This window comes from Artemia franciscana, chromosome 1 (assembly GCF_032884065.1).
Source record: "Artemia franciscana chromosome 1, ASM3288406v1, whole genome shotgun sequence".
In the NCBI taxonomy this organism is placed as follows: domain Eukaryota; kingdom Metazoa; phylum Arthropoda; class Branchiopoda; order Anostraca; family Artemiidae; genus Artemia; species Artemia franciscana.
The window spans coordinates 49,851,626-49,876,307 of NC_088863.1; the positions used below are offsets into that span (position 1 = coordinate 49,851,626).

Sequence of the window (24,682 nt, forward strand, 5' to 3'; positions counted from 1 at the left end):
CGTATCTACGATTTTTGTTCAAAAGAGAGGGGAGAAAGTTATTGCAGGGGGTTAAGAGTATTTTCATCTTTATTTTAAAACCAAATTATGAGTTGGATAAATATTTTTTAAGTTTTAAGAGAGATAGCCTTTAGCTTTATTTTTACGACCATTCTACGAGTCAGAAAAACATTCGGGGGGGGGGGGTAAACTTGGAAAATATCCACCCTAACTACGCCCCAGCTATAAACTATAACATTCTTTGACGTATTTTCGTACTTCTTTTTTTTATGGCACTTGGTATTAACCAAGTGATATATAGTAATCGCAAATTCTGTCGGTCTGTCTGTCTGTCGGTCCCGGTTTTGCTACTTTCGGCACTTCCAGATAAGCTAGGACGATGAAATTTTGCAAGTATTTCAGGGACCGGACCATATTAAATTAAAATAGTCGTTTTCCCAATTTGACCATCTGGGGGGAAGTGGGGGGCCCGTTAATTCGGAAAAAATAGAAAAAATGAAGTATTTTTAACTTACGAATGATTGATCAGATCTTAATGAAATTTGATGTTTGGAAGGATATCGTGTCTCAGAGCTGTTAGTTTAAATTCTGACTGGATTTGGTGACATTGGGAGGGGGAGGTGAGAGGGGAAGCCTAAAATCTTGGAAAACACTTAGAGTGGAGGGATCGGGATGAAACTTGGTGGGAAAAATAAGCACAAGTCCTAGATACATGATTGGCATAACCGGAACGGATCCGCTCTCTTTGGGGTAGTTGTGGGGGGGAGGTAATTCTGAAAAATTAAAAAAAGAGGTATTTTTAACTTACGAACGAGTGATCGGATCTCAATGAAATTTGATATTGAGAAGGATATCGTGTTTCAAAGCTCTTATTTTAAATCCTGACTGGATCTGGTGACATTGGGGGGGAGTTTGGGGGGAACCTAAAATCACGGCAAACGCTTAGACTGGAGGGATCGGGATGAAACTTGGTTGGAAAAATAAGCAGAAGTCTTAGATACGTGATTGACATAATTGGAATGGATCCGTTCTATTGGGGGGGGGGTAATTCTGCAAAATTAGAAAAAATGACGTATTTTTAACTTACGAAGGAGTGATCGGATCTTCATGAAACTTCACATTTAGAAGGACATCGTAACTCAGATCTCTTATTTTAAATCTCAACCGGATCCAACGTCATTGGGGGGCGGCAGTTGGGGGGGGGACCGGAAATCTTAGAAAATACTTAAAGTGGAGAGATCAGGATGAAACTAGATGGGAAGAATAAAAACTTATCTAAGATTTGTGACTAACATAACCGGACCGGATCTACTCTCTTTAGAGGAGTTGGGGGGGGGGGGTATTTTGGAAAAATGAGGAATTTGTAACTTACGAAAGGGTGACCAGATCTTAATGAAATTTGATATTTAGAAGGATCTTGTGCTTTAAAGCTCTAATTTTAAATTCCGACCAGATTCTGCGACATTGGGGGGAGTTGGAGGGTGAAACCGGAATTCTTGGAAAACGTGAAAATTGGGGTATTTTTATCTTAGGAATAGGTGATCGGATCTTAATGAAATTTTGATATTTAGAAGGAATTCCTGTCTCAGAGCTTGGGATGAATCGGGATGAAGCTTGGTGGATAGAATAAGCAAATGTCCTTGATACGTGATTGACGTAACCGTACTGGATTCGCTCTCTTTGGGGGAGCTGGGGGGAGGGGCTAAGTGATTTGGCGAGTTTGGTGCTTCTGGACGTGCTAGGATGATGAAAATTGGTAGGCGTGTCAGGGAGCTGCACAAATTGACTTGATAAAGTCATTTTCCCAGATTCGACCATCTGGGGGGCTAAAGGGAGAGGAAAAATTAGAAAAAATGAGGTATTTATAACTTACGAGTGGGTCATCGGATCTTAATGAATTTTGATATTTAGAAGGACATGGTGACTCAGAGCTCTTATTTTAAATCCTGACTGGCATTAAGTCTCTGATATTACTTTTAATTCAATCTGTTGATTCTTAGAATTTCGTTACAGCTCATACCATATGAGCTCTTGGCTCTTAGCTCTTCTTGCCTCGTCACAAGTGCCATATGAGCTCCTAGCTCTTGTTTTGTTAATTGATGTGTCATGGCACGTCTTATCCAACTTTGCACGCCTAATCTGAAAATTAATTATTTTTAATTTTTGCCTTTTCTGAGTATTTCATTTTTTTAGGTTTAAGATTTTGTTCTAGTTTTTTATATATATTTGTCTATGATTATGAATTTCTTTGATAACGGGTATTATATTGAGTAAACTTTAAAAAATCACTACTAAGAACTACAAGTATGAGAAATTTCGTAATAATTTTTTAAATCTAGAACAAGATTTCAATCAGTGTTTAATTTTTTTATCTTTTGTAAAAAGTTTCAATCCTGATACTAGTTGTATGTAAGAGTTGTAATGCTACATACTATTAATACTGTAAAAATGATACTAGCTATAATTAGTACATATGATTTTCCAGATTTTTTCTTCTTTTTTTTTGCTTAACTGTTGGTGTTTAAGACGGGAATTTCGTCAGTTGGGGAATTTAAAATGAACCCCCTTTTCCCTACGAAATTTGCATACTTGAAATCTGCACAGAAATAGAAGTAGCTTTTGTCTCTAAAACTTTGCAAAAGAAATTTTGACTCATAAGATTTTAAAATTTCTTATATTTTTTTTCTAATCTTGAATATAAAACCTACTGTTTTAATATTTTGATTTCAATAATAGAACATTTTAAGTAAGTCAGGTGGTGCCATGTGAAATTATGAAGCTATCGTTTTTCATCCCCCTGAATTTTAGGTTCTTTTCCAAAGGAAGAGAGGAGTCGAGCCTTTCTCAAGGTAGAAGAGTTAAGAGAAACCTTTTGACCTTGTAATAATGACAAAATCTCGGGAAGTTTTTAAACTAGATGAATGAAACTTTGAGTAGTAGGTCGACAATATATTTGAGTATCAAGTCCGCTGGGGTTTCTTATTTTTTTTTTCACCAGGCCTTGAAAGAAAAAAAAAAAAACGACAACAACAACTTTATGTTTGATCAAGTAACTGCTTTTCTCATCTTAGTGTGACACATACAAGAGAAAGGAAGCCCTTTTGACTTTATCGATTTTTAGAATTCTAGATCCTCCTTATTAACTATGGTAACGCATTTTTTTAAATTTATTCTTAGCTTTTATGGCACTATTTGGTTATAATGGTTAAATACAATGAAGACTGGTTTTTTCAGCCGACCATAAAACCTAAAAACATGATGAGAAACATGAATTATTTGTTATAAAAGCCTTTACAAAAACCGCATCCAGATGTGAGTGAGATAGCTGCTCTTTGCATAATTACAAGTCAAAAATCAGCTGGGTAAAATAATAAAAATACTTTTTGGAAATTTGCAGCTTAAGAATAGATTCAACATTCTTGGTTAGGTATTCTTTTTACGATCAATTGTTTCGAAATTTTTTTAATGTAAAGTAGCTTTCTGATTTACTGTTTTGAAGTAGATTTAAGTCTAAAACTAAGACTTTCGAGGCTAGACCCTATGAAATTTCTGGAAAGAGCTGAAGAAGGACAATTTTATGGATATTAAGGGGAGAAATTTACCCCTTGTTTTTTTGCCCCCCCCTAGGTTTTGAATTTTTTTTTTTGTATTTTCATTGAAAATGTCGTTTTTATTATTTTTGTTGAAAATTAAAAAAAAACAACAAAAAAACGGAAAACTGAAGCCACTAATATTTTGAAGATAGATTCTGCCCCCAACGCTCCTATGTTTTTGTGAATTGGCACCCCTGGGGCTGATGCAACAAAATTATATTCAAACGGAAAATAAATGAAATATTTAGAGTGAATTTATCAATAAAATATAAAGTACAGAACAGGCCTTTTCAAGCGTGATTCCAAACATATAACTTTATTAAGGCATCCATCAAAAGTTATTAGCCTAAGAAATATCGAATGACCTTGTACAAAGAGGAACACACAGAAAACAAGACACTCTATACTAAAAAAGTTGCCAAACAATAAGGATTAAGATAATGTTGTGAAAAATGTATTATTCCCAAGGTGGATGATCATAGATGCGTGTTAATTCGTTTTCTGCTTTGTTTTTTAGCTTGTTTTATTTATTTATATTTTTAATTTGGGATATCTTTTCAAACAAATTTTGGGAGTGGAATCATTCCAACAAGAATGTTAAGTTTTGGTGGCAAAGCTTGTCTTGGTCTAAATAGGGCTAAAACACTACCGAGCAAAAATTGAAGTCTCAAAAAGTGTGCTTTGATGCCCAAATCTTCAACCTTTCCACAAGAAGACGTTTCGACTAAGTGTGTACTAAGGGGAATGAAGACATAGTTATGCCCAATTGTCGTGAAAACAATTTTCTTTCATAAAAATGATGGTTTAAAAATTGAAGCCTAGTGACATGTCGTAATCTTTCGAGTAAAGGTCCAACGATTCAAGAAGCAGCAGCCCTCTAACATTTTGAAAATACCTTTTTCGTATCTTCATTTTAAAAATTTACAAAATCCTTGCCCCACCTACATTTTCGTGATTTTGTGTCCTTGTTCAGCTGGTTACCTGTACAAAAACCAGAAAGGGTGAGGGGCACTCCCCAAGAGAAATATCCGTCAAAATGAAACTTATCTCTTGAAAAATTTGATGATTGCGGCCTGAAAAATCGTTTTCGGTATTTCAAACCATATTCTCCCCCCTCCCTAATAGAAAATTTTAAGGGTATTTCTTTTCATTTCAATCCCCCTCTCCTTGCAAAAAATTTCTCTCCGAGAAACAACCACTTCAAATAATTCCCCTCTGAAATTAAGTTCCCTAGAATTTAAAAGAGCCCTTTAAAGGTGACCGAAAAGATCGTGCAACAGGAAAATGGCGTTTTCGTCATTTTGTGGCATCAATTCCGATTTTTCCCATGGAAGACCCAGTTACTATGGATCAAAACTCTAAGATAGGCAATTGATTTAAAAGTATCAAAAAACTCTATACTGAGCTTCTCAGTTTTCAAGAAAGTAATGCATTTGTGTCGTTACTGGATTGTGCATTTGTTCCTAAAAAGGCATTTAGTCCATAGAAGCAAAGGTACATTAGACGGCAAAACATTCTTATTTACCCCTAGTGAGCGCGTTGTCGATCGCAACCAGAGAACTACTATCATTTACTTTAGTTGTCGGCAAGGGCATCATGCATGGAGGGAATTAGGATGCCCTCCCCCTAATGTTTTCAGCCTGTCAGATAAAAAATTGGGGTCGGTATAACAGTGGCACGAATCGTTTTACTGTCTCTTTTTTTTCTTTTTCTTTTTTTTTTTTTTTTAGGGCAATTGGCTGATGGAAATATATGCCGTAAAATAAATGAACGAAAATCAGTCCCAGTCGAAAAATCAAGTAATTTAAAGAGCAATGTCGCCCAGATTAATCGTTAAAAATGACCAGCAGGTCGGTGAAATCTATTACCTCCCTTAAAACACTTTGGCTAGTGACCAAGTCCCCGGGAAGTAATTACTCATATGTCTTAGTCCTAGTTATCTCTGTGAACTTTCATCATAGTTCAACTCTTCTGCAATTGCCACTATGTCGTATTCCAGAATTATTTTCTTTTACCTTTATCATACCCTGCTATGATAGCCTAACTCAATTCTACACCATAGATTCTGCCTATATTTTGGAATATATTTGTAGAATATTCCTAAATTCCTCTTTTTTTGTTATTGTTATTTGTCATACTGTTCTTTGGCTGCTCAGTTTTTCATGTTTGGAGAATTTTTGGTTGCGATTGGGAATTATCCTCAGAAATTTTATGTGGGGATATTTTCAATGGGGGATATTCCATGGGAGGGGGGTTTTGGGGGATATGCTTAGAACCCCTTTTGCAAAGGTGATTTTCATTTTTGAAGCATAGTAGTGTGAAATTTAACCTTTTGTGTACGATTTGTGTGGTACCAGCTTCCCTTAAATTCACTATATCTTGGTGACTCCTAATACACGAGAATAATAAGCTTTTTACAAATTCAAAAACACTTTAGCGGAAACAGTGGCTAAAAATAGCAATGTATAGCTATATATCAGTTATTAGGAAGGTTTATTTGATCTTTTTGTGAGAGGTGGGTAGGGGGGAACGACAAAAGCATTAAGAAGTTAAGTTACAAGACCAAATTTTCAAATGACCCGTGAGAGATCAGGAGAATTCGACCACCGGAGCCGATCCAGTGGGATCCTGCCTTGCAAGAATTCCCGTTAGAGATCATTCGTAAAGTACAAAATTAGGTGCGAAATTGACTATGAAAAATAGAAATGGGAATTTTTTGTTTTAATCAAAAAGAGGAGAAGTCCTGAATATGGTCCTTGCAATGGCTGTGCTCCTGATTAGCGCATGTGCTCTGTTTCCCACAGTAAGTTTCATTTTATTTTCCGGATACTTTTCGGTACTTATTTTAAACGCCTGATACACTAACACTAATTATTAGGACCAAGGATGTGATGAAACCCCTTCAAATCGTTAAAAAAAAAAATAAGTGATATAAATCCAGCATATATGACTATAAAGAAGATAATAAAATGTTAATTTAGTCTGACCATTTTAGTAATTTGTATGCATGTATCCTGTTGAACTTGGTAGTAAAGGAAACCAAGGGCTGAAATATTGGCAATAAAGTTTTTTTATGAGTTAAAAACTAATCATATCCAGGTAATAACAATAATAAAGTCACTCATTCTTTTGGATAAATATAAGCCGAGATGATCATTATTGAACTGGTTCTTGCCTGGGATATATTTTTGACTTTTTTTTTTATCAAACTTTCTTATTTCAAAGTCTCCTATTAATGGCAAAATTATTTTTTTTATCAACTGTTTTTGCTGATGCCTTTGGGCTAAAGAGTACTTAATTAAAAGAGCCTTATTAGCTTTGATCGTAAACCTGCTTTAGAATGTAAAATCAAACATTTGTTTAGCATGTTTAATAATGTTTTGCTTTTCTGCAGCTACAGCAGTGGCTCTAGGGGGGGAGGGTGTAGGGTGGACGGTAATCCCTTCCTCCGGACTATTTTACATTTTTGTATTTCGAAAAGTCTCTTGTTTTGGTACTTTCATTGAAAAGGATCCTTTGCTCTCTAGATTTTTTTTGCCTCCTGGACACTAAAAAATACCTGGTTTTGGTACTTTCACTAAAAATCCCATTTTTAGGGTTTTTATAGGAACACTTATCTTCTCCACTCCCCCTGTATTTGGAATCCCTCCACCCCCAAACTTTTTGTGTTATGGTATCATTGGACGGAAGGTTGCAAATTGATTGTCTAAATTACGAATTTACGTTTACATGTTTCAAGTTTACAGAAAGGGCTAGCTCATTATTCTAAATTCCAAATACAGAGTATTTTATAGTTGTGTACTTAAGAAGGCTTCTTACCCTTGAGCTAAAAAATGAATAATGGAGTACGAGTGTATTGATAGGACAAGCACTTTTTAGTCTAATCTCGATATAATATTATTTAATCAAGAGTGATTACATCTCGATTTAATTGATTGACTAAATCAAGAATGATTGAACGGAAAAGAAAATTCCTTTCCGCTTTTTAAAAAGGAGGCACTGCCTCCCTTTGGAGTACACCTCTAAGAACCTCTGGTATCTTTCTCTGCTTATAGTTATTGTGTACAATATGCAACGATATATTACTGCTATAAGGAGTTTTCACCCATGAAAAGTAATTTACGAATTATTCTTTGAAAATCACATAATCGCAGTACAGCATTAAGTCTGACCTCAGCATGTAACCAAGGAGATAATCTTGAATTAGCAAAAAAAAACTAAAATATTAATAGCATCACATGTTACATTTTATATAGTTTTGTGCCTATATTTGGTCGTACTAATTTAATCAGTGAGCGCTTTTAGTCCCTTTGAAATAATGAACCAGAAGCAACATTAAATTACATTTAGTTGGAAGGGACGTTTGCTTAAAAATATATGACAGTTACACTGTTAATTTTAGTGTTTAGAGAAATTGCATCAATAATTCGTTAAAAGAGAACACGTGTCTCATTTCATCCATCTGTTACCCACTATAATAGATAATAGCTAAGGCTGAATATTTTGCTCGCTTTGAACTAAAAATTCCACTATCTTTTATCATATTAAATAATAGTTTATGTGTCAGAGTAAAATGCTGGTAATATAAATAGGGTTTTAAACCATAAGTATGTGGACAAGACAATAGAGCATAACGGTTTGGTAATTGGGAAAAACAGCTATGACAGTTTGACTTTACTTAATCAGTAATAAGTTTTACATGACATCAAACCTATTTCTCCAAAGAAGAGAGATATATACTCTCTTGTTTTTAATAACGATTCTTATTTGTTATATCAGTACTTTAAGTCGTCAGTCATGAGGATCCATCGCCTAATTGCCGTGTCATACACGAAACAGCGGCGCCAATCCACGAAAAGGTAGCGAGGGAAAGGAATACTAAGTTATTTCTATTTTTTTGAATTAAGATACAAGAAGGGTAATTCTGAAAATCTAGAGGACCATTTTTAATTTTTTTGAATGAAAATACAGAAACAATTTTTCCAAAACGTATGGGGGGGGAGATTTTTTATTGCTTTAATGAAAATAAAAAAGATATTTTTCAAGATCTAGGGAGATACAGCTGCTCTCCCGTCCAATAATCGGCGACTCTGATACAGAAATGCGTATATAGCATTGTCATAATTTCGCTGAAAAGTGAAAATAAGGTTAACAAGATTTTAGGAACTAGGGTTTAAACTGGAGTTTGGAAACTCGGAGTTTACTCTAGTCTTGAAATGTTTTTTACCAATTCGATTTGAAAAACTCACCATCTCAAGTTTTTTTCTGCGAAGTAAAAGCTCAAAAGATTAGCCTACTAAGCTTTAAAGTGCTAGCGAGAAGTATAATTTAAATGTTTTTCCCACTATTTATTACTATATACAGTCAGACGTTGTTTTTATGTAGCTTAACGCATACAGTAACAACCATTTAAAAAAATAAATGTATCAAACGATGGAAATCGGCTTCTGTTCGAAGTGGAATCTATAAAAAATCTACCATGTGTTTCTGTAAACAAGGACTTAAAGACCTCTGTCTGGACCTTGACTGTTTACCACAAAAGTTCAAGCGAGATTAGCCCCCCAACAGATCGATACTCTTTAGCTTCTAAGTAGTTTATATTAAGAACATTCGTATCCAATGTTAATCGGCTACAAATATGTTGTAGCCTACATAATTATGTACAAGGTTCGTTCATGTTTAATAAAAACAAAAGTAATCCCTTCTATTGCTGTTTTCTTATCACAGAAATGTATGTGTTTCTATGATATTTAAGCATTGCAATGAATATATGATTTAAAATAACTATTAAAAAAAAACATCAAAGTAATTGATGTTTTAAAGCACGAAAATCGTGCTTTACTCGATTTTAAAAATTGAGACCGAATAAAAGCTCAAATTTAGTTTTTCGAGTTTTCCTAGTAGAAACAGTGTTTGTTCTAGGGAAAACAAGATCCAGTGGGTGCCATAAGTATTTTTCCACCTTTCATATGTAATGCATGTAAGTTATGTTTGACACTTTTTTAGCTGAAGGCAATGTGTTTGAATTATACCTAGTTCCCCCTTTCTCTATGAAGTAAATAGGCCTTTAAATGGCTCCATTGGAGGAATATCCAACAAGGGAATTTTCATCACTTTCCGAAGAAGCGTTTGAAATCCCCCTTTTGTTTTTGAACGACAAAACAAATGAGGCTCATCTACCAGATTATTGCTTTCTTACAAAACAAAATATGCAAATATTTTTAACGACAAAATAACGATTTCAATCATATTCAAAATACTACCATGCACACAAGGGTAATAGACGTGGTAAACCATTCCTTAAGAGAACCTGAGATTGAAATATAAAAAGATTTACGTAACTGGAACATTTGAAACGGAGCTTTTACTTTATTTTAGCATTTCACAAGAGATTGCCCGATTTCTTCTTCCTAGATTTCTTTCCTCAAATGGTATGTGATGCTTTTATAACTTGTACCTTAAATGATTCCCTTCTGAGCCGGTAAGGTGTAGCAAAATTACAACATTACTGAATTTTTTTTTGAAAAATCATCTGATACAACTGCTAACCAATACTACAAGAAACAACTTACTGCATCACCGGGCAGGCTGAGGCCAAAATAGGTGCGCACAGCCCTCCTCCATCTCAATCTGTTCAATTTCCCTTCTTTGCACCTACCAAAAAGTTCTAATTTCCTTTAAATGCTTTCTCACGACCTCTTCTAACCCTATAGGACACTACCTACTTTTTATCTTGGCTTTCATGAATGGCCGAAAAGGAAGATCTTTGGCAATCTGCCATCCTTCATTCGAAAAACGCATCCTAGCCATCTCAATCTTTTTCAAGTCATATCCCTAGATTGCTGGATAGAGTCACATTTTGATACAGCTTACTGTTGGAAATACGGTTAGTCAGACGGGTAATCAAAAAATCCGTAGACAATCTTTCTGAAAAACATCTAGCACATCTTCCCCCTTCTTCCGAAGCACCCACGTTTCAGATCCGAAGTTGATCACTGACATCGCTATAGCTTTCAATACAGACTAAAGGTCTCGGCCATTCTACTTTTGAGATCTCCACTGCTTCTACTATTTTTACTAATAATACTATCCAGCTAAGTCACGCTATCCACTTAACCGATCTTCTTGTTGCCCAGCATCACTTCTTCATCTTCATTTATTCCTAGTCTTTGTGACTTAGTATTCTTAAAGCTAATTTTCAAACCTATTCTTGAACCCTGAACTATCAAAGCCTCCAAATAATCATTTATTTTTGTAATGTTTTCATCTAGCACACTCAAATCATCGACATAAGTCTTGAAAAGTTTTAACTTCCTATTAGATTCCATGCTTTCCCATAGCCTTTGCCATATTCCTTAGGTCAAAGTCCATCAGAATGATCAATACAAATGGGGATAGAACGCAATCCAGCTTAACTCCTGCTCCAATACGAAACCAGCTACTAACCTTATTTCCTACCTTATTAACTGCAGCAGTGTTACTCTCGTACATAGCACTAATCACTTTAATTTATCTATCTGGTATACCATGCAAGGATAGTTCTTGCCTTTCTGTCGGATGATTCAAGCGTCTGAATCATTTGAGGACTTAGGAATATCTCGATTGTTAATCTAAGATTAAAAACTTGGTCGACGCATCCTCTCCCAACAACTGAAACTGCACTCTTCTTCTCCTAAAACCTTATCATATCATACCCCAGTCTAAAAAATTTCGTCATACTAAGTATTTTGCTTCCTATGGAAATAAAGTCAATTCCTCTGTAATTTCCACACTCTTCATTAATTTGTCTCTAACTTTACAAAAAAATATTTAAAAAATTGATTTAAAACACTATCAACACCTAAGGCCTTGTTATTGTTTTTAGTTCTTTTAGTACTGTCTCTAGCTGTTACTTGCAAACAAAATTTTCATTCACTTCCATATTGTCACAAACTTTCTCATTCTTTATTGTATCATTTCTTGTAACTTTATCATAGTATAACACATTCTCCAAATGTTCTGATCATCCTTTCTTTAACTCTTCGCTCATCATCAATCTAGGCTGTGTTCCTAACCTCCAGATTGACTAATCCTTCTCAATTTCCTTAAAATTTTTGTAACACAATTTCCTTGGTCTCTAGGGGGAAACCTAAAGAAAGAAAAAATCCAAAGAATGAAATACACGGCAGTACTCGAGAGCAGCACGCATATTTCTAAGTATTTTACGTGTTAATCTTACAGGTAGTTACGACTCCCAAACGGCTTCTCGACCTGGGTCCCCTGGAATTAGAGAAACAGTTTCATCACCTGAAGCAATGGATTTGACTCAAGGAAGAAGCCAACCAGAAGGAAATGAGGATAAGTCCGACTGGAAGACGTCCTTCTTGTGTGCTACGCATACCACGGACTGCCAAAGCGACTGTTCACTTACTAAAATTGGACACTTTCACTGTCTTGAGGAAGATTGTAGGATGGTCTTCAAGTAAGTTACAATATAATAATATTATATTTGATTGATAATAATGATAATAGTTTCTAGTTTAAAGTAATAATAACATTAAATTAATAATAATTGAATAGAAATAATAATTATTATATGTATTTTAAATTGTGTATTTAAATGATTAGAAAATAATAACAGTTTAATCTAAAATAAATTTTAAAGACTAAGAAACGTAAAAATATTTGCGCTCTGGCTTCAAACAGAGGAGTCAATTTATTGATAGAATTTCAGAAGTCAGTAAAAGCAGCGTAATGAATCTAGGTGACTTGAAAAATTAAAGCAGCTCCTGCTCTAGTTCTAAAGTTTTGGCTGGCCACATAAAAAAATACCTCAGGTGTAGTTTTTCCAAAAACTCCCTCATGTTCGCCCCGTGTCGGCAAATCGCTCATCAAAGCCTAAAATAGTTCTATAGACATTCTTAAAATAGACTTTTCAAGACTTTCAACAATTCTTTCAAGACAAAAAGAGACTCATGATTCATGGATCCCAAAAAGACACATTTGGGTATTTATTCCTCGCACAGCTCTACCAGAATAATTGAAACAAAGAACAATTGATAGGGTTTATAATACTTAATGCCGCAAAAAAAAAATTGGTATGACCAATCTAATGTACAAGAATTTTCTCCGCAGACCTTCTAATAGGGAAATGGGTCAGCCTCTCTGGATATTCCTGTCGGTGTGATCTTGTAAAATACACAACAGGAAACTCAAATAACAGAGCAAAAACAAACCTAAAAAGTACCACAAAAAAGTAAGGTCAAAACTTGAATAAGTAACAAAGCAAAATGCCAAGCAAAAACCAGATGATTTTGTTTACAACCAAAACTTCTTTGAACAGATCTTGTTCTTTCCTGCAATAAAAATGACAAAATTCTTACAAGATGTTTTTATTTGATGAAAATATTGTGACACTTTCAGCAAAGTTTACAGCTTCTTCCTTCTTTATTGTTTTTTTTTTTTTTGTATATCAATAAATTTTAGCCTACTGAGATGTAATCTTAGATCAAAATTCATTATATTTTTTACATAAGCATCAGGAGTTACTTGTTGGGTCCTCAAAAAACCTGAGAATTTACCCAAAATAGGCAAGTTATGTTTATTGAAAATATCGATTTTTATAGCAGGCTGTGTGGACCCAAGTCAAAGTACCATATTTTTCAGTTTTTTAAATAGAGAAGTTCAGGTTGTATTTTGACTCTTAGCCCTTTTCTTTTTGTTCATTTTGTTTGTTTTTTTCAAAGTGAAATCCAAAGACAGTATAAAAATAAACAACCTACAGTGGCAAAGAGAGTTTAACCGCAAATTCTAATCTCCGTAACCAATTAGACAAGTAAACTCTAAATAACTCTGTAATCTTTTTTTAAGAATCAAGTTGCATTCTAGGTAAGTATTAATTTTCGATAATAATATCAGCCTATCTTAAAATCAACATAATCTGTTTCTTTGGTTAACCAGCCCAGGATTTTTGTCATTAAGAAAGTCTTAACGCCTCTTCTTTCTTGGAACGACCCGCAATTGTATATGAAATTGGAAAAGGCCCTGTTCTCGAATCTTGCTATCCTCCGAATTTGATTGAAGGAAACATTTTTAGCTTTGGGGATAAGACTTAAAAATTAGTCTGGGGCCGAAAAGTGGCCGTTTCTAAGACCTTAATTAGATCTCTTTAGGAATATGGGTTGTGAATCTATGATCACTTTGAACCATTTAAAACAGATTTACCACCTCTTGAAACGCCAGGATAGCAACATCAATACGCACAATAAACTATCACTTGAGTTTTTACTGGTCTCCGAATAAGGACATGAGAAAATGCTACCTCAAGAAATTCCAAAGGGTGCCGATAGAAACTGTTAAATATTTTCTATGTATGACGATTTTTTTTTGTGATTTTTTTTTTTTTAGCAAGTATCTAAACTTTTTATTATTGAATATGAATATTCATAAAGTAGTTGGAATCGTAAAATGATCTCTGATAATGGTTCATTTGTCTCTTCTTAAGATTGAGACTTCTGAACAAATTATCACTTTGATTCTTCTAAAGGCAGATTTATAACACTTAAGATTCCCAGATCAATACACAAAATACGCTAGCCCTTGAGGTTTTAGTGGCCTCTGAATACGCATATGGACAAACGCTATCATTCGAAAATTCACAGGCTACCATTAAAATTTGTTAAAAGAAAGGTTGCGCATAACCAAATTTTTCTGTGAGAATTAAAATTTTGGGAATTTGAATAATTTTTTTTATGTGAATTTATCCTAGAGCTGTAAATTGGCCATTGTAAGAACTTGCTTGCATCTCTTTAGTTAAGATTGCTGAATCTGTGATCACCTTCAACGCTGTAGAGACATATTTGCAATCTCCTAAAAAGTTATAATGATCAATGCGTTTAATAAACTAGTCCTTGAGTTTTTAGTGGCTTTTGAATAAAAGATGGGCAAATAGTACTATTACAAAATGCAGACGCCAACACTAGAAACTGTAAAAAAGGGCGACATTCAACATTTTTTGGGGGGAATGATTTGGACTTTTAATTGATCAAAATTAACTCAGGGCTGTAAAGTGGCTTTTGATTGGAATGTACTTGAATGTTTCAAGATTGAGCCTCCTGAATCTCTGATGACTTTGGACCCTCTAGAGACATATATACGACCTTCTTAACCGTTATGATCATTAATAGGTATACTAACTAGCCCTTGAGTTTTTAGCGGCCTTTGAATGTGCTAGCATTATGAATTGCAAATACCAACACTAGAAATCGTTTAAAATGGATGATGTATAACGTTTTTGGTGAAAGTTTAAACTTTTTATTAGTGAAGATCACTTAGGGACATAAAGTGTATTTTCATTGAAGTTTACTCACATCTCTTTAAGATTGAAGCTTCTGAATCTATGATTATTTTGGACCCTATAAGGACAAATTCACAACCTCGAAAAAAGTTAAGATGTCAAGATCAATATGAACAATAAACTAGCCCTTGAGTTTTTAGTGGCCTCTGAATGAAGAAATGGGCAAATGTGTCGAAAGCTTTTATGCTGTAGAATTTTTTATAGAATTCAAGCAAATAGAGATGAAAGAAACTAACATTTTTATGACAAAGGCTTTGAACTATCATAAACCTCTATTTTATGAGTACTAACTTGAAATAAAGTTTCGATCGTACACCGGACAAAGTGCCATTTCTGTTTTTACAGAAAACTGTAAACTGCTCTTAGGCAATAAAGAAATTGTGTTTATTGAGATATCAACTATTTGGCTTTGGTGAAAATGCGGTAAATATTGAATCTCGGAGAAGGAATAAAACCCAAATTCAAAAGACCTACGAGACATGAATTTTTATGATTCCGAGGATTTTGATAGAAATGCTAATTTCCATGGTTATAAAAGTTTAATACACTGCATATAATTTAATGTCGTCGCAAAATTCTCCATGTTTTCTTTTTCAAGCGATTCTGCTATTTGAAAAATCCATAAAACCGTAAACGGTACTTTACTGATGACTAACAAAATGATTTCTTGTTCAAAATTTGTTCTTTATAAAATGGTCTGGCATTTTACCTCCTTGGTAATGTTACTGTAATGTAAGGGGTTGGGAATTTTAGATCCCTGTCAGGTGTACCCCATGTTTCAAAAATATCGTTCTACGTTTATTCTTTGACGTCATTTCTTAGACTACATTTTTTTCCATTTATACTTAAAGTGAAATTCAATTTTTTATTCATTTCAAAATATTTTTTTATATTTTCACACTATCTTAATTAAAACGTTTACCCTTTATTATTTATTTTATTTTTCTTCTTTTCAATTATAAGTTTTTTTTTGTACTCCCCTCCATGGGATGTTATGAGGTTATAAGGTTAACTTTTTTGAGACTTTATTTTTGGTGAGGTATGTGAGGTTATATTAATGATGTCAAAGTGAAGGCCTCGCAATTGCATCATTAGTTTCTATTCTATTACTGGTTTATCCTTTGATATCCTTTGTGTGTCTTGAAAATATATAAGTTCCTGTTGAATTCTTTTTAGAACTGAATTACTTTTAGAAAAAGCACAAAAAACAGGTACATGTGCAGAAATTTAGTTTGGGGGAGGGGGGGGTATGAATTCGAGAAAAGCCAAATAAAGATGAATCGCAGAGAACATCCTAAAATCAGGAGACTTTGACATGACTTGGACCAAAAGCTGTCCATTCTTCTGCGTACATACAAGATGAAAAGTTCACCTTTATTTAGATTCATTATTAAGGCAAAACTCTTCTTTGGGGGGGAGGGTACAAAAAATAGTGCCAATGTGGAGAAGTTGGATATAGTGATCGGTATTGTAAAGGTAATCACAACATTCCCCATGACCCTCTCTTGCAATTTTGTCTTTATCGTGTTGCATACTATAGTACACGGTTTTCTGACCGTTAACCAGCAGGGGCTTTTGGTTAATTTATCTCACAGACTGACGGTCGTTCAATCACACTAGAATCCTCCAGCATTGGGTGGTTAGCTACACGCTTGAAGTTTACCATGTAGTTTTATGACCCAGAGAGCTGTTGAGGACTTTTTAAGGAGTATAGTTTCAGTTGAGAAAGAAAAGTAAAGAGGCCTCAGGAAATAAAAGCAATAAAAAAAAAATGTTAAAAAGAAGGTCTTGTACAAAAACAATAACAAATATAGAGAAATGGCGAACCTAGCTTAAGATAGTTACTTTACAGACATTTTGGTTAATTTGCAATACTAATATGGAGAGACTCCAATTCTAACAATAGGACCACTTATGTTGTATTTTCAAAAGTTTAATATTATAAAAGGGCGAAAAGCAATTATTCTTCTTCTTGATTTGGTGTTCAAAAGACAGACTGCTTACGTAATTAATTATGGCTTAGTTATTAACACGCCTTCTGCTTTGAAAAATCTATTGTAATAAGCCATTTTCGAATTCAAACTTAAAATTTTTGATGAGTTCTTTGACCGCGTTTTTAACAATATTTCATCATTCAGGCATATATACAGACAAGCTGTAATTTATGGGTGTGTGTTTTACATTCTTTTTATAAAATGCCTTAACTATCGTTGAAATTGTATGCCAAATTGATGTGTCCTATATATGTGTCCTGTATAAGTTGTGCCGAATAAAAAAAAAGTTTTTCTGATGGAAGTAACGAGCGACGTTAAAACTTAAAAAGAATTTAATTAATTCTGCACATGAGGGAAGCTGCCCTCCTCAACTTCCCACTGATTCTTTATGCTAAAGTTATATTGTGCTTTTAAGATACTTCTTATCCCAATTTAATGGGTCTTGAGTTTGAGGTTTGTTTCTTAAGTGGGGGAGGCTTTGAAGAGGAGGCAGCCCCCTCATACAAGGAACAGTTTCTATCAATTTTGATTTTTAATGTTACTCTTCAATTTCATTTGAAAAAAACTGGCTTTGCCGTACTTTAGTATCTGTTTGTTTTTAATATCATACCTAGGGTTTCCCTAAATGTGAGGAGGGATACTTCATTCTCAAATATGATTCTTTGAATTATAAAGTTATTTTTGTACGGTAACACTCTAAAAAAAGAAACAGCTGATTTGTTGTATTTAGTTTTTGGAATGAAGCATGATTATCCAAAATAAACCATCCTCTTCGCAATAAGTTCGCAATTAGTCCTCAAACTGCACACTTCATCCTATATTCATACCAAACAAGAAAAATAAGTTTTTTTCTACCGAATATAAGGAACAACCATAAAAATTAAACTGAGAGAAATTATTCCAAATACGAGGGGAGCTTCCCCTTCGAAACTCCCGGCCCATTACGCCGAAATTTTTTGTGCTTTAAAAAAGCTTCTTGTTCTAATTGAACAGCCGTTATGTTTCATTAGTTGCTCTAAAAAAACTTGGACAAATAACTAATAAAATTTTTCTTCCTTTCAGTTAAAATATATATATATATATATATATATATATATATATATATATATATATATATATATATATATATATATATATATATATATATATATATATATATATATATATATATATATATCTATATATATAAAAATAAGTTGTCTGTGTGGGTGTGGGTCTGTCTGTCGGGTGACGTCATGTTTGTGTGTCGACTGACGTCATGTTTTCAACTGACGAAATTACAGACCGGGATATCGGGACACAAATGACGACCGGGACACCGGCACATAGGGAATATAAATGACGACACTCAAAGAGAAAGCGACCGGGACAAAAGGAATGTTCGATTAGCAATCACCATCAACAAAGCACTGGGACACAAATGACGACCGGGACACAGGGAGTATAAATGACGACCAGGACATAAGTAAAAAAAAACTAAAAAAACTAAAAAAAAGGTAAAAACTACAAAAAAACTAAAAAGAAAAAAAAACTAAAAACTAATAAAAAAACTAAAAAAGCTAAAAAAAATAAAAAAAATAAAAAAGAAAAAAAAATAAAAAAGGAAAAAAATGAAAAATAAAGGAGAAAAACAAAACTAAAAAAACGAATGTATATACAGACCGGGACACCGGGATACAAATGACGACCGGGACACAGGGAATATAAATGACGACCGGGACACAGGGACACAACTACAACGGGGACGCCGGGGGGCACAGGGGGATATAAATGACGACCGGGACACAAGGAATATAAATGACGCCCGGGACACTCAAAGAGAAATCACAGACTGGGACACCGGGACACAAATGACGACCGGGACAAAGGGAATGTAAATGACGACCGGGACACAGGGACACAACTACAAAGGGGAAGCCGGGGGGCACAGAGGGATATATAAATGACGGTGGCGACACAGGGAATGGTCGATTAGCAATCACCATCAACAAAGCTCAAGGGCAATCATTAGAATCATGAGGCATAGATCTGAATACGGATTGTTTTTCCATGGACCATTATATGTTGCATGTTCAAGAGTCGGTAAACCTGACAATCTATTTATATACACAGACAATGGGACAGCAAAGAATGTTGTATATTCGCAAGTTTTACGTAGTTAAAAACATATATATATATTATACAACACCCAACTAGGTGTTACGGTGGCGCGAAGCGCCACCCCAAGAGATAGTATATATATATAAATAAGTTGTCTGTGTGTGTGTGTGTCTGTCTGTCAAGTGACGTCATGTTTGTTTGTCGACTGACGTCATGTTTGTCGACTGACGTCATTTTAAGGATTGAGCTGTATGCGTCATGAAGTTGTTTGTCGACTGACGTCATGTTTGTCAACTGATGAAATTACATACCGGGACACAAATGACGACCGGGACACAGGGAATATAAATGACGACCGGGAACCTCAAAGAGAAATTACAGACTGGGACACCCGGACACAAATCACGACCGGGACACAGGGAATATAAATGACGACCGGGACACAGGGATTGTTCGAATAGAAATTACAGACCGGGACACAAATTACGACCGGGACACCGGGACACAGGGAATATAAATGACGACCGGGACACTCAAAGAGAAATTACAAACTGGGATACCGGGACACAAATGACGACCGGGACACAGGGAATATAAATGACGACCGGGACACAGGGACACATCATTAGAATAATGAGATATAGATCTGAATACGGATTGTTTTTCCCATGGACAATTATATGTTGCATGTTCAAGAATCATTAAACCTGACAATCTATTTATATGCACAGACAATGGGACAGCCAAGAATGTTGTATATTCGCATGTTTTACGTAGTTAAAAACATATATATATATATATATATATATATATATATATATATATATATATATATATATATATATATATATATATATATATATATATATATATATATATATATATATATATATATAATATATATATATATATATATATATATATATATATATATATATATATATATATATATATATATATATATATATATATATATAATATATCTATTCACAGGTGGGACACAGGGACACAACTACAATGGCGCGTAACTAATATGGCGCGTAACGACTTACGCGCGCGGGGGGGCTTGGGGGGCGCGAAGCGCCCCACCAACTAGGTGTTGGGGTGGCGTTTGACTGACGTCATGTTTGTCAACTGATGAAATTACATACCGGGACACAAATGACGACCGGGACACAGGGAATATAAATGACGACCGGGAACCTCAAAGAGAAATTACAGACTGGGACACCCGGACACAAATCATGACCGGGATACAGGGAATATAAATGACGACCGGGACACAGGGATTGTTCGAATAGAAATTACAGACCGGGACACAAATTACGACCGGGACACCGGGACACAGGGAATATGAATGACGACCGGGACACTCAAAGAGAAATTACAAACTGGGATACCGGGACACAAATGACGACCGGGACACAGGGAATATAAATGACGACCGGGACACAGGGACACATAATTAGAATAATGAGGTATATATCTGAATACGGATTGTTTTTCCCATGGACAATTATATGTTGCATGTTCAAGAGTCATTAAACCTGACAATCTATTTATATGCACAGACAATGGGACAGCGAAGAATGTTGTATATTCTCATGTTTTACGTAGTTAAAAACATATATATATATATATATATATATATATATATATATATATATATATATATATATATATATATATATATATATATATATATATCTATTCAAAAGTGGGACACAGGGACACAACTACAATGGTGCGTAACTAATATGGCGCGTAACGACTTACGCGCCCGGGGGGGCTTGGGGGGGCGCGAAGCGCCACACCAACTAGGTGTTGGGAGAAATTACAAACTGGGATACCGGGACACAAATGACGACCGGGACACAGGGAATATAAATGACGAGCGGGACACAGGGACACATCATTAGAATAATGAGGCATAGATCTGAATACGGATTGTATTTCCCATGGACAATTATTGCATGTTCAAGAGTCATTAAACCTGACAGTCTATTTATATGCACAGACAATGGGACAGCGAAGAATGTTGTATATTCGCATGTTTTACATAGTTAAGAACATATATATATATATATATATATATATATATATATATATATATATATATATATATATATATATATATCACAGGTGGGACACAGGGACACAACTACAATGGCGCGTAACTAATATGGCGCGTAACGACTTACGCGCGCGGGGGGGGCTTGGAGGGGCGCGAAGCGCCTATATATATATATATATATATATATATATATATATATATATATATATATATATATATATATATATATATATATATATATATATATATATATATATATATATATATATATATATATATATACATATATGTATATATGTATACATATATATTGTTACGAAAGCTTCGGCTTAAGAGCTCTGGCTGCTATTAGTCCGAATCACTACTTGTTTACACTTCGTTGCTATGACCTGCTAAATTGCTAATTTACCATTTATACGGAAATGTGAAAAAAGAGTCTAATAATGTTCCCTTTGGTATTTGAATAGATTATAAACACCCTTCAATTCAATTGTTGACCCTGAAGCCGTAATCAGTGCATTAATATTTGTGAACACATTAGAGCCTGGAATTAGACGCAAAAAAGGATATAGTCTTCAGCTTGAAGTCTTTCCCCAATTTTATCGAATTTTGGGTTTTTCTCCTTAAGTTAGTCTCTATATAATTTGAATTTTTGTTTTGCTCTTCTGCCCAAAATAGGTTCACAGGAATAATTCAGATATTCTAAATGATTCTGGTTATTCACGCAGGTTCATCCTGATTGTGAACCTTGTGAATAAATAAGGATATTTTTTAATTCTCTATTATATATAACCTAGCATATTCATGCCTCGACATCTAGAAATGAATGTTAACTCGAAGTGTCTTACCTCCTCGATAGTTGATTTACCCAAATTTCACTGTATGTTATACAATGGGTGAAACGAGTATTTCTTGTTGTTTGATCGGATCAGATTCAGTTGGTTTCCATGCTTACACGTAAGTGGACCGCTTTGTTTTGTCGTACTGGCTCTATGCCTAGAAAAATTAACAATGAATAACTATATTTTAAATGTTGATGTTTCATTTCAGGTCAACTGACGCTGCAAAAGAACACCATGATAACCATCGACACCAGGATTTGATTACCACAATGTTCTATGTGACAGTGAGATTTGGACAAATAAGGTGTCCATATTCTCAAGACTGTCAGTATATGAGCAAGCCAGTTCACTATCACTGTCTGTGGGTAAGTCGTACAAGCATGTTCACAACTGAAATCAAACTTATATACTTGCTTTTCATAAACCACATTAGCTAAAATGTATCAAAGGTGCTAAGCCCATACAGCCAATGACTAACATTAAAGATTCAGGCAATTCAAAAGTATTTTGTTTTCGGTAAAGTACAAATTGTGATCAGGTCTTGAGAAAGCATGTGGGTTGTCAGCCCTACTCATGTTAATTTTTGCTCGTTTTGAGTTTGACTCTGCTATTTATTTGTTTAGGGTTTCATCTATTTATTGATAGTGATTTGTGGTAGTTTTACGCTTGGAAGATTATTCGACTTTATTTTTGCTCATTCTTGGCTTAATGGAGCTCTTTACTTTTCTTTGGAAAACTTGTTTTATGGAAAAAGTTTTTCAATTAATTTCTTTTTCATTTTTTTATTATCATAGTCTTTTTCATTGAAAAAATAATATTGTTTATCTTTTCAATTTTTTTCTGTAAGAATCCAAGGTTGCTATTGCTATTTGGGTTGCATTGTATGATGCATTTGTATGATGGAGAAACTTTTTCAACAATTTTTAATCCTGACGCAAACAGTATTTTTTAATTTAATTTTATAGCTTCTGAAGTTGACCTATCTAGATTCTATCTAGATTCTCTTTGACAACCTGAATACAATTACAATCTTTTTATTTATTTAGATTGTAAGAGCATAAGTAGTAATAGTTGTGTTCCCAAAAGTTTAAACTCAATACCCCCAGTCGTTCTCGATATATTGCTGAGGTGTCTTATTGGCTAGCATAAACACAATACCTTTTTATTTATTTTAAAGAAACATTTAGTTTTAAAGCATAATAGGCCAATTACATAATTTTGGGGGGGTTGACATGCCTAATATCCCTAAAGACATAGTTGCTGGACTGTTCTACTATGCGGAACAAAACGTTTGTCTCAAATTTTGACTGGATGTGCTTGGAAAATTAATGGGCTTGAGAGAAGGGCTGCTTACCTCCAATGTTTTGTTGCTCTTAATAAGGACACCAGTACTTTGAATTTTGAATTGAATTAGCTCCTTTAAAAGTTTCAATAATATTTCTAGCTATTATAGAGTGGTGCTGCCTATGGTATTTCTTATATATCCTTTTGAAATCTTGCATGCATACAGTGTTTTCCTTTAATTGAAACTCCTAAACATTCCCTAAAAATTTCATCTTAATACCTTTAGCGTCATTAGTTACATTAACTGTAGCGGTAATATAAAAAGTATACATGTAGTGCCTTCTGGATAGTTCAAAATACCCCACAACTTACCCTTAAAGGTCTAGCTTAATAACATAAGTTATTCTTCAGATATTTCTTTGTCACCTTTTTGAAAGTCCACATGCTCATTGTTCATTTTGATTTAGTTCAACATTCGTCTCTAAATATTCCTTAAAAGCTTTACCTTAATACCCTTAGCTTGCGCAGTAGCAATGGTTATATCTGCATTCAACACACACTGCAAGTTTCGGCTTAATTTATACCATCAACCATTCCTGAAGTGTTTCTGATGCGTTCGCTTGACAACCTGTGTTGGCATAGTGTGTTTCGATTTAGTTCCATACAGTTTATATATATCCCAAAATTTTCGCCTTAATATCCTTACTTTTAATAGCAGTAGTAGTAGTAGTAGCAGTAGAATTAATTGTAGTAGCTTAAGCTTTAGTGACAGCAGTAGTAATAAAAGTAGTAATAGTAAGAGTAGAAGTAGCATGAGTAGAAGCAGTAGCATTAGGATGCAATTTTCTTTTGGTTAGTTCAGGATACCTCATAACAAGTCCTTTTAGTTTCCGCTTCACACGCCAATCTATTCCTAAGACATTGATGCTACTACAGGGCGTGTTCCGATTCAGTTCATCTTCCCTCCTCAAAATTTCTTGAAAAATTCATCTTCACGCCCTTAGGCATTGTTGTAATAACAGTCACAGTAGTAGTATTGATATTACGAGTAATAATATTGAATAGCGGTAGTACTACTAGCAGCAGTTGTAATAACCTATTGCCTCTTGGTCAGGTGAAAATCTCTCTCATCAAGTCCTGGAAGCTTCAACTTAATACAATTAGCCATTGCTATGACAATGCTGATATGTCCTTTTGATAACCTGTATGTTCGTATACTTCTTGAAATTTTCATTTCAATGCTCTTAGCCCTATAATTTGTAGTAATTGAAGTAGTAGTAGCAGTAGTAAGTGCAGCAGTAATAGTAGTATTAGCAGTAGTATGCATACATTTCCTTTTGGTAAGATTATCTTCCCGTTTAAGTATTCTCTGAAAGTTTCAATTTAATACCCAAATCAATTCTTGAGATACGCTATTTTGACAATGCACAGTACATAGCGTCTTTTCATTTAGTTAAAAT

The 24,682-nt window shown here is 34.4% G+C and overlaps 1 protein-coding gene across 1 annotated transcript in view; it reads left to right on the forward strand.

Moving 5' to 3' along the window:
• LOC136030992 (uncharacterized) overlaps positions 1-24,682 on the forward strand; it is a 193,069-nt gene that overhangs the window by 126,876 nt on the left and 41,511 nt on the right. Inside the window, exons 12-13 of the mRNA XM_065710155.1 lie at positions 11,814-12,054; positions 22,147-22,303. Of these exons, the coding sequence (XP_065566227.1) occupies positions 11,814-12,054; positions 22,147-22,303 (398 nt within the window). The remainder of the gene's footprint in view (positions 1-11,813; positions 12,055-22,146; positions 22,304-24,682) is intronic.